Source organism: Bufo gargarizans, chromosome 8, assembly GCF_014858855.1.
Source record: "Bufo gargarizans isolate SCDJY-AF-19 chromosome 8, ASM1485885v1, whole genome shotgun sequence".
Classification (NCBI taxonomy): Eukaryota; Metazoa; Chordata; class Amphibia; order Anura; family Bufonidae; genus Bufo; species Bufo gargarizans.
In genome coordinates this window covers 83,171,741-83,183,949 of record NC_058087.1, presented here as the reverse complement: position 1 = coordinate 83,183,949, position 12,209 = coordinate 83,171,741, and the positions used below count along the sequence as shown (strand labels likewise).

General features: G+C 42.0%; 1 protein-coding gene across 2 annotated transcripts in view; it reads right to left on the bottom strand.

Moving 5' to 3' along the window:
• NRP2 (neuropilin 2) overlaps positions 1–7,725 on the bottom strand; it is a 112,300-nt gene extending 104,575 nt beyond the window's left edge. For both annotated transcript variants that reach the window (XM_044303001.1, XM_044303002.1), the window contains exon 1: positions 7,393–7,725. In XM_044303001.1, coding sequence (XP_044158936.1) covers positions 7,393–7,465 — 73 coding nt within the window. In that variant the 5' untranslated portion in view covers positions 7,466–7,725. The remainder of the gene's footprint in view (positions 1–7,392) is intronic.
• Between the last annotated feature and the right edge of the window lie 4,484 nt (positions 7,726–12,209).

The following is a 12,209-nucleotide window of genomic DNA, read 5'->3' as shown; positions in this document are numbered from 1 at the left end:
TAAATGAAGCTGAGCTGCAGTGCCATGCCCAGCCATACCCATATGTATGGTACTGTGCTCGGGATGTTTCACTTTCTTCTTCTGTACTACATAAGACAATGATTTTGTATGTCTGCAAATCAAACAGGAAGCACAGGAAGGAAACGGGACACTTTTTTTTTTACCATAGAAGACTGTTGGCAATGGAAATATATGAGCGCTGTCACTAGACTCCATCGTTTTCACCGTTCAGCTCATGGGATCTGTAGGGGGGAGCACTACTGCTTACACTGCTGCTTACACTGCTTACTCCTCCACATGCTTACCACATTGCCGGATCTCCACTCCATGACTCATCTGGACTTTTTGTTATAGATTTACAGTAGAAAGTAGATATCAGTTTTTTTTTTTATGTATTGGAAACTATTGGCAGCTCTTGTAGAGTTTGGCAATTAATAGGTTAATCTTTAAGAGAACACCTGAGCCGCTAAGTGATCTAATGGGTAGAACCCACAGGGCACAATTGTAATTAATTCTCTCTGATGCAATACACATGTGAATTACAGTATCTACAAGGGCACGGGTGGGCACATTATTATTGTCATCGAACTCCTACATCCCCCACCTGAAGAGGAAAGGTGTAGCAGTGTTACCGTGCACCAGTATCTGGACTATATATCATGTAGTGTGAGCAATGAGTCTGGAAAAAAGTAACCGGCTATGAAAGAGAGTAACCTCAATAAATATGAAGCCACATAACGTTCCATAAATGACATAGTCCTAGTCTCAAGGTGTTCTTGCTCCATATGGTAAAGTCTAACCTATTCATGAGCCCTGATCATAGGCACACATAGAAACAATGCCACCTGCAGGCTACATTGAGCTACTGCAGATATATGTAAAAAAAAAAAAAAAAAAAAAGAAAAGTGTTTCAAACCCAGTTCACTTTAACAGGGGATCTAAAATCGCTATTTTGTGACTTGAAATGACAACCCCTCCATATACTCTAGTAAGGCTATTGTGAAGAGAAAGGGCATTGTGGTCTACATCTAATGCAGGCATATAGCCACATTTTTATAGCAGGAAGCAGTTCAATAGCAGAGTTTCCTATAGAGTCAACTGTACTCTACACGGAAAAAACAGGAAGTCATGGGATAGGGTAATATCCTTTATCTATAGCAAAAACAACAAAAATCCTCATTTCAAGAATAATGTAATGTGAAATTATTTTAACAAAATCAAAGGTGTCGATCTATCCCAATCCCTAGCCCCCACGTGAGTATTTGTATGCCTTCGTTATTAGCATAGGATGTGGCCTACAACACAAGATATATAGATCCTCAGCTATTAATATTGCATTATTTCCAATGACAAGTGGAAAGTGACGATCAAAGAAGTAACAAATCATGAAGATTATTGTAACTGATAGAATTGTGTCTGACCACTGTAAATGGCCATTGTATGTGCGAGAGATTGTGTAGGGATGATCCCTATCACCCATGCCCTAGTATTATGTAGGAACGACTCCAGTACAGGTACACAGTATCAAGTGGAGAAGAGCACTTACTTCAGCCAAGCTGAAGAAAAGGTCCTTAAGGTCAATAGATCTCAACTGGAACTGAAATCTCTCATAAGTTAAACCCAGCGACATGTGTTCTGCTTCTAAGGGCATGAATCACCTATCAACTTGTGAACATACGGCTTCAATCTGGAAACTACATCACTGCCATCCCGATGCAGTTTCCTTATGGGAAACACACTGAGACTGATGGGATGTGACGAGTGCATGCACAGCACAGTGAGATGTGCCTCTGATCATTGGAGGCCAGGTGGAGAAAGCTGTTCATTGTGCTTCTAGTGACCACCTGCTGCAGAGCGTCAAGAACAAGGTCAGGGAGTAGGGACATGCTGTCCATATCGATACGGAAGTGCTGAAAACCAGCTCAATCATACCGCTGGTTAGTTCTGGTAACCTCATTCTTCACACAGAGAAATAAGGGTCATCTTAGTGGAACCTATCGGGTAAGGAAAAATAAGATTTCAACCTTAAAATATTCAGTATTTTGGGTCTCACACTTCACTAGCCGTATATGTATCCGTTATTGTTCATTATGTGTCATCAGTGTAAGGCCTCATGCACACAACCGTAAGTATTTTGCGGTCCGCAAAAAATATGGATGACATCTGTGTGCATTTCGTATTTTGCAGAATGGAACAGCTGGCCAATAATAGAACAGTCCTATCCTTGTCCGTAATGCAGACAATAATAGGATATGTTCTATTTTTTTGCGGAACGGAAATACAGACTTACGGAAAATGAATGCACACGGAGTGCCTTCCGTTTTTTTGTGGACCCATTGAAATGAAGTGTTCCGTATACGGTCCTCAACAAAAAAAACTAACAGGCGTGGAAAGAAAATACATTTGTGTGCATGAGCCCTAACTGGACGCATTGGCAACAAGGTGTTGTTCCTCCCTTGTGTTCAAACATTAACCATTTTAAAGCCTAGGTGGCGCTGTGACTAAGCGTTTGATCCCCCTTATCACAAAACCTTGTAAGCTCTGAAAATGTTGACTCTTCACCCTATTCTGAGGCTGTCAGGTCTGAAGATTTCCCTATAAGGTAAAGCTATTATATTGGAAGCCAAGATGGAATATTTTTGTTCTTATTCACACATCTACATCTTATCTAGTGAACACTTCACGGACTCCTCGCGTTCACTTACTTCTCTCTTTCTAGTTACGTAACCATTTGTGCATTATTATCACTATTATTATTCCAACTTTTCATTTTCATAAGCTCAAAATCCTAAGCCACTACAATACCTGACATGCAGTCACATAGCTGTATATACTTCTGATCAAAAACCTAGTTAAAAACATGGATGCTATAACAGAAATCATATACACAGACCTACGTCCTATACAGAAGACGTCTAAGGAAAAACTATGCATCAGGTATTTTCAAAATGTGTGTGCTGACTAGCTGCGGACCCGCTGGGTGGCAATTTGCTTTGTCCCTTGCCTTGAATGCTTTGCTATCTGGCGATCACAAAGCTCTCCTCAGTCCTATGGGTGGAAACCTGTTTTGACTCTCCCAAAGGGAGCTTTAAATGGTTTACCCCAGATGTCCCCTAGCCTATTCCTTCATGGTAATGAATGGGTTAACCAGGACACAGCTGTCAGGCTTAATGAGAAGAGATAAGTGTGAAAACTAAATCTAGCCTGGATGACACAGTGAGGAGGGTCTCCGCATGGTATGGACAGAGCAAGTCTATTTCTGGAGCTTCATTACAGAACTGATCAGTGAATGGCATAAGGGATGTCCCTTGTGTAATACAATGGAAAGCCGTCTATGCTGAAGGTAGACCAGAGGCAAATGTACTATGCAACTAGGGAGAGTGAAAAACCAATACGACGCCCACAACACGCATTCAAAACATGGGAAGAAAGCTAAAAATGGTTCAAAATAACTCTTTCAACATGTGAACAAAAATCTAATTGCACAAATTAGGATTGTGATATGACTCTCCAAAAAGGCTGGTTGTCCAGGACAGAGTTGCTTTTAGACATTTGACAAATGAGTAGGCAGGGTTAAGCATCGGTCTCATTCCACCCGGCCAGTTAACATCACTCAGATAACCAGTTTGTTTGCCAAACCATTCAGCTGCCCATGACGCCCCTACCATCATCAGTCTTTCTGACTTGGCCAAAGAGGGAGATCAGTAGATGAGAGGGGATCAACCCTAATGCATCTCTACCAGGTGAAGCCTGTCTGTCTATTGGTATCAAGTAATGCGACTGACACTGTGTATGACCTTATTGCGGGGAAAGCAGTCAAAGAGGGTCAATAAAGTGATAGCAACATAAATGATTGAGAGGGGCGGTAAAATGAGACACTAGATCTGCTGGCCAGAAATGAGCTTCCCAAGCCAGCAGCCCGCTCCTCTAGAAATAATTTGCCTACACATCAGATACAGAGCTATATCCAGTATATCATGACCCAAGGGGAACAGCCTTTAGTGTGCCAGGCTATATCATTCCTATACTATGGCCAATAACATGGTGAGTAGATTGTGCAGGAGAATTGAGTGGGTTATTCTAGGTGAAACCAGGAGGCCTGCAGAAATCGGGATACTTTATGCATATCACTATAGAAAGCCAGGTGGCCGGCCTTTGATCAAATAAGAATCTTACATGGCTTTATGATCCAATTATTCCGCAACATAATTCAGGCAGCCAAAGGAAAATGGGCTGCTTGTCCCTGTGCGAAGAAGTAGAGAGAGCAGACAAGATGGGTATTATGGCTCAGCACCCCCCAGGCGTGTTTTCCACCCTTTAAAGTTTTAATCACATGAGGATCGTCAAAGAAGGATGATTGCCAAAGCCACTTAGCTAGCCAGGGATCATAAGATGCCACTGCCTTGTGAAATCCCTGCTCCAACACCGAGATGGATAATCCTCTTTCTGAAATCACAGGGCTCATTCTCTCTACTGCCGGTTCTGCTGTTTGGTGTCACTGCTGAGCCCCGTGTGCTGTCATTTAAATGACGGAGTTACTTGGAGTCCCTGATGTGTGGGCTATAGCCCTACTCTGGTCGGCAGGGCACTGCCCCTTACTAAGCCTACTGGCTACACAAGTCTTCGCTTAGGCCTTAAGTATGTGCCCAATATAATACCGCCTTGACTGCACTGATCACTGGCCGCATGCATTATGCCATATCTGTAGAAATGACTTACCAAGACGCTCAGAAATCCGTGCAATAGACGAATGTCTGACACAGATGGTATAAAAACACACCGAAAAAACTGAGAAATGGTCTAAAAAATAAAATCCCATAATTATTGTAATGTTGGGCACCCTAATTTCAGTTTGCGCCACCATGTATGAGAGGAAGGAATCCTATAAGAAGGGTTATTAGTATTTGATTCCTCCCATGTTACACTGGAAGGGAGACGTGTGTGAGGGGGGGCAGATATTAGGCTCCTAAGCATCCAACGCCTACCATGTATTCAACCAGTGTTACAAGCCTCTGCAAAACACTATCTACACCCACTGGAACCAGTACAAAACGCAGAGTGGGACCCAGCTCCACACGCCACCTCCGGCCAGTGCAGTCCTGTACCCAGCACTACAGGTCACTGGCACTGACAAACTAAACGGTGCCATGTAGGAAACAATGCAATGCAGCCATGGAAAATGTAAATGGTCCCGTCCACCACTGATTTGCAAATCTCCTTTTATCTGTCAATTAGAGATTAACAATCCCCCTAAAGACTGTGTCTGCATTGTTACCTTGCATCCTTCTGCCCCATACAATAGGGGCTAATCTTATTTACAAGTTCTATTGAGGTACAAGGGGATTTCGGTGTGGATTGCAGCAGAGAATGGAGATGTGACATCCTGTACTGTGTGACTCTACATATTGGGGATTATACTCCACTGCAGGATACACATCTGACCCCTTAGCCATGGAATTGAGGGCTAAACCTGGAACTGTATTAGCCCGGTCCTGTATCCATGGACAGGTATTATGTATGTCTGCTCCGCAGGTAAACTGCTGTGGGCTCCATACTGTCCATCACTACACAGCCCTCTCCTGGGCAGATACACTCCTACAGGTTATACAGTCTAGCGCCATGTACCGATATCAGAATATCTCTAATTACTACATCTCTAGTGTCATAGCAGAGGACAGATAATATTAGAATATCTCTTAGTACATTACTATACAGTGCCCTGATAATGTACAGATATATCTCTCTTAGTACATTACTATACAGTGCCCTGATAATGTACAGATATATCTCTCTTAGTACATTACTATACAGTGCCCTGATAATGTACAGATATATCTCTCTTAGTACATTACTATACAGTGCCATGATAATGTACAGATATTAGACTATCTCTTAGTACAATACTATACAGTGCCCTGATAATGTACAGATATATCTCTCTTAGTACATTACTATACAGTGCCATGATAATGTACAGATATTAGACTATCTCTTAGTACAATACTATACAGTGCCCTGATAATGTACAGATATTAGAATATCTCTTAGTACATTACTATACAGTGCCCTGATAATGTACAGATATATCTCTCTTAGTACATTACTATACAGTGCCCTGATAATGTACAGATATATCTCTCTTAGTACATTACTATACAGTGCCATGATAATGTACAGATATATCTCTCTTAGTACATTACTATACAGTGCCATGATAATGTACAGATATATCTCTCTTAGTACATTACTATACAGTGCCATGATAATGTACAGATATATCTCTCTTAGTACATTACTATACAGTGCCATGATAATGTACAGATATATCTCTCTTAGTACATTACTATACAGTGCCATGATAATGTACAGATATATCTCTCTTAGTACATTACTATACAGTGCCATGATAATGTACAGATATTAGAATATCTCTCTTAGTACATTACTATACAGTGCCCTGATAATGTACAGATATTAGACTATCTCTTAGTACATTACTATACAGTGCCCTGATAATGTACAGATATTAGACTATCTCTTAGTACATTACTATACAGTGCCCTGATAATGTACAGATATTAGAATATCTCTCTTAGTACATTACTATACAGTGCCCTGATAATGTACAGATATATCTCTCTTAGTACATTACTATACAGTGCCCTGATAATGTACAGATATTAGAATATCTCTCTTAGTACATTACTATACAGTGCCATGATAATGTACAGATATTAGACTATCTCTTAGTACATTACTATACAGTGCCCTGATAATGTACATATATATCTCTCTTAGTACATGACTATACAGTGATACTGTACAGATAATATTATATTAGCACATTACTATTCAGATATTAGAAGAACTCTGGGATCATGGCTTGCAATACTTCACTCTGCTCTGGGTTATCCTGGTATATAGGATTACAATACAGGGACTATCTTTGCCCCTGGTGCCATGGACTTCTGTGGGCCATTGCCTCCCTTATCTTGCCTGTGCCCCCTTGCCCCCGTGTCACACGCAGAGTTGCAGCCACTTTCCGACGGTCGGAGCTGAGCGCTGCCTGCCTTGCCCAGCGGGCGCACACATGTGCCAGGACCAGAGGCACAGGGCACTGCTGCTGATCCCTGGTGCCCAGTCTCATGCCCCATACATCTAGGTGGCATTACGTTCCTATCAGAGCTTGGTGTGCCTCTGGTGGGACGGTGGGGAGAACTCCTGGGAGACAACATGAAGAGCCCCGCACAAGGCTTTGTAGTGTTTTCAAGCCTTTGATTCACTCCAGATGTGACATCCAGCAGCAGCAGCCAGAGCCTGTCTCCAGAAGAACATCCAGAGGCTCTCATCCAAGACCCTGCTCTATCAACCCAGCATCTGGGACCTTCTTACCTTCTTGTCCTGACACCGACCATCCTGAGAAGTGCAGAGAAATAACTCCAGCCACCAGCACAAGGAAATCCATGCTGAAGGAACTCAAAGACGTCTTCACTTCTCCTGACAATGAGTCATTTAGGTTGGACAGTGCTTGTCTTCTGCATGTGCAAAATGCCAGTAAGGTCCTGGGTGATTATATTCCGGGGATGTGGTGTAATATCCACACTTGCTGAGGGCTACAGGCTGAAGTGTCCAGTGTAGTCCCCTGGTAGCAGTCTTTGGCTGGGCTCCGGCACCGCTAGCCTGTGAGGAGTGCGCGCTGTGAGGCTGTCCTTGCTGTCTGCTCCCTCCCCGCTCCGCCGCTGCTGCCTTATACAGAGAGAGCAGCATGTGCAGGAGGCAGAGCTAGCCTCCACAGCCCGCCCCCACCGGCAGAGGGGCCCTGCACCCCAGAAGTCCTGGGCACACCTGCTGCAGGACACGGAGAGCTGGGGGCCAGCAATGGAGACTGATGTATGTGTATAGGGGAGAGACTGCTAAGAGGAGGTGTGCTGAGGGACAATAGATAGGTGATATTAGATTAGAGATAGATAGATGACATATAGAAGACAGATATTAGATAGACAGAAACATAGATAGGAGAGACTGCTAAGAAGAGTTGTGCTGAGTATATATATATATTAGATAGATAATGTCATGGACCACTTTCAGAGGAGAGACTGCTCAGAAGCCTTGTGCTGAGGAGATATATAGATTGATATAGATAGATATGAGATATATAGATAGATATGAGATAGATAGATAGATATAGATGTATATATTGTCACAGAGCACTTTCTGAGGAGAGAAGCCTTGTACTGAGGATATATATAGATTGATATAGATATATAGATAGGAGATAGATGTATATATTGTTGTGGACCACTTCCAGAAGCCCTGTGCTGAGGAGATATATAGATAGATATGAGATAGATAGAGATGTATATATTGTCACAGACCACTTTCAGAGGAGAGACTACTCAGAAGCCTTGTGCTGAGGAGATATATAGATAGATATGAGATATATAGATAGATAGATGTATATATTGTCACAGAGCACTTTCAGAGGAGAGAAGCCTTGTGCTGAGGAGATATATAGATAGATATGAGATATATAGATAGATATGAGATAGATAGATAGATATAGATGTATATATTGTCACAGAGCACTTTCTGAGGAGAGAAGCCTTGTACTGAGGATATATATAGATTGATATAGATATATAGATAGGAGATAGATGTATATATTGTTGTGGACCACTTCCAGAAGCCTTGTGCTGAGGAGATATATAGATAGATATGAGATAGATAGAGATGTATATATTGTCACAGACCACTTTCAGAGGAGAGACTACTCAGAAGCCTTGTGCTGAGGAGATATATAGATAGATATGAGATATATAGATAGATAGATGTATATATTGTCACAGAGCACTTTCAGAGGAGAGAAGCCTTGTGCTGAGGAGATATATAGATAGATATAGATAGATAGATGTATATATTGTCACAGAGCACTTTCAGAGGAGAGGAGCCTTGTGCTGAGGAGCAATGGCTGCATCTATCATGTGAGTCCTGGTGCTTTGACCTCACTGATTGGATCCGTGCCGGGCATCGCTCTTGTTCTCCAGTGTAAGATACTAGGGAATGTAATACTCAGAGAGGATTTGTGATATTGACATAAAGATTTGGAAAATCCAATACCCAATAAATAACCTGAAATTGGTTCCTTTTTTTACCACTGCGAACTATCCAGATAGAAGTAGGCAGGCGTGCTCTGTGCACACAATGGACTCCATTTCTGAGTCACCTCCAAAGCCTCATCAATGGCAGCCGTCCGATCTATTACAGAATAAGATGTCCTTAGTAGCGTTGAGCACGAATATTCGAAAAGCAATTTTTTTTGCGAATATTGGCACTTCGAGTATTTGCGAATATTTAGAATATAGTGCCATATATTCGTAATGACGAATATTTGTTTTAGTTTTTTTAGTACATTTCAGGTGATCATCCCTCCCTTCTTCTTGCTTGTGGGCCAATGAGAAGCTTTGTCACAGCTTAGCAACATCCCTAGCAACCAATAGAAAACTTGCCTACCCCACGCCGATATTTTGCGTGCATTGTGCGAATAATACATTGCTGATTTTTGCAATCAAGAATATAATCTCAAATTCACGAATATATGATGAATATTGTATTCGCAAAATATCACAAATTCGAAAATTGCCCCTGCCGCTCATCTCTAGTCCTTAGTTGCAGCTGTCATTATATCAGCAGTGACCTGGGCTGTGTGCATGTTCTTTGTCCAGGAGGAGGATGAGACGCCCCAGAAAAGTGGGGTTTGGGATTCAAGTTACTTTCTGCAGAGACGCACTTTGTATGTGAGTCAATTTCATACAATTCAAGAACCTCTTTCTATTTAGATGACTGTTTATCCGTTTTCTTTGTTCCCGTGTACGCGGACAGTAAGCTCCTGAACATACATATCACAATGATCGAATATATTCAGAATACAGAGCAGCAATGGTGCATTCAGGAATGTGAACAACCCTCCCCAGAGAAAGTAAAGGGGTTGTCTCACGTCAGCAAATGACATGTATCATGTATAGAACATTAATACAAGGCACTTACTAATGTATTGTGATTATCCATATTGCCTCCATTTCTCCATCACATTATACACTGCTCGTATCCAGGAGTTACAATACAGCAGACACCACTGCAATACACCCAGAGATGTGGGCACCTGGTAACAAACTGCATATCCCCAAATGAAGGGTGAAATAAATTGGCACCTTGGTCTGGTGCAGGCTCCCTTCCTATCTATATTCCAAGATGTGGCGGGAGAGTAAGACTAGAAATCCTTGTGCATCAGGGAACCAAGATGATTGATCACACTTGGGAAGGATGAAAATGAATTGAGGCACAGGTTCCTATGACAAGGGGGTGGCCATTTTGGTTTTCACATATAGATCCCTTCCTGTATATGTATTACCCAAATTTGGAGATAACTTCATTTGAAGTAAAGGTTGCCTCTGGGAAGAATTTCTCTATCCAGGTAGAGAAGTTTTCACCACCAGTGACAGCATGTTATGGAGCAGGAGGAGCCGAGCAGATTGATATGATTCAGTAAAACTTGTAAATTATACATGTATATCTGCTTTTTCTGAATGTAAAGGGGTTGTCTGGGTTCAGAGCTGAACCCAGACATATCCCCTTTATCGCCCAGGCAGCCCCTATGATGAACTGTATCGTGCAGGGCAAGGGCTGTTTGTTTACATTTTCATACTGCTAGGCAGTGTTGCCGATGACATCACCAGCACTAATGGGCGGGCTTTAGCGCTGCTATAGCCGTTTTACAGTGCTAAAGCCCACCCATTTGTGCCAGTGACGTCACAGGCAGCACGGCTAAGTGGAAGCCTCCACCTAGTAGAGACTTGGTATGTGACCGGATCTGTAGAAAAAGGCCTTGCCCTGCGTGATTCAGCGCAGGGCAAGGGAGAGCATCGGAGCATGAAATGAGGGGGGCTGCCTCACTGAAGAAAGGGTTATGTCCGGTTTCAGCTCTGAACCCGGACAACCCCTTTAAGACCATCCCATGTACACCTACCAGTGACAGCTATCTCTTTATACACACTTACACAGAGAATGTCATCAATCCCTGAAAAAAAACACTCCCTGTACAGCTATCAGTGACTGACAGCTATCTCTGTATACACACTTATACAGAGAATGCTATCAATCACTGAAAAAAACACTCCCTGTACAGCTATCAGTGACTGACAGCTATCTCTGTATACACAGTTACACAGAGCATGCTATCAATCACTGTTAACACTTCTCCTTGTACAACTATCAGTGACTGACATCTATATCTGTATACACACTTAGAGAATACTATCAAACATTGATAACACCCCCTCTTGCACAACTATCAGTGACTGACAGCTATCTCTGTATACACACTTAGACAGAGAATACTATCAAACATTGATAACACCCCCTTCTACAACTATCAGTGACTGACAGCTGTCTCTGTATACAAACTTACACAGAGAATACTATCAATCACTGATAACACCTCTCTGTGTACAACTATCAGTGACTGACAGCTGTCTCTGTATACACACTTATACAGAGAATGCTATCAATCCCTGATAACACCTCCCCATGTACAGCTATCAGTGACTGACAACTATCCATTTATACACACTTGCACAGAGAATACTATCAAACATTGATAACACCCCCTCTTGTACAACTATCAGTGACTGACAGCTATCTCTGTATACACACTTAGACAGAGAATACTATCAAACATTGATAACACCCCCTTCTACAACTATCAGTGACTGACAGCTGTCTCTGTATACAAACTTACACAGAGAATACTATCAATCACTGATAACACCTCTCTGTGTACAACTATCAGTGACTGACAGCTGTCTCTGTATACACACTTATACAGAGAATGCTATCAATCCCTGATAACACCTCCCCATGTACAGCTATCAGTGATTGACAACTATCCCTTTATACACACTTGCACAGAGAATACTATCAAACATTGATAACACCCCCTCTTGTACAACTATCAGTGACTGACAGCTATCTCTGTATACACACTTAGACAGAGAATACTATCAAACATTGATAACACCCCCTTCTACAACTATCAGTGACTGACAGCTGTCTCTGTATACAAACTTACACAGAGAATACTATCAATCACTGATAACACCTCTCTGTGTACAACTATCAGTGACTGAAAGCTGTCTCTGTATACACACTTATAC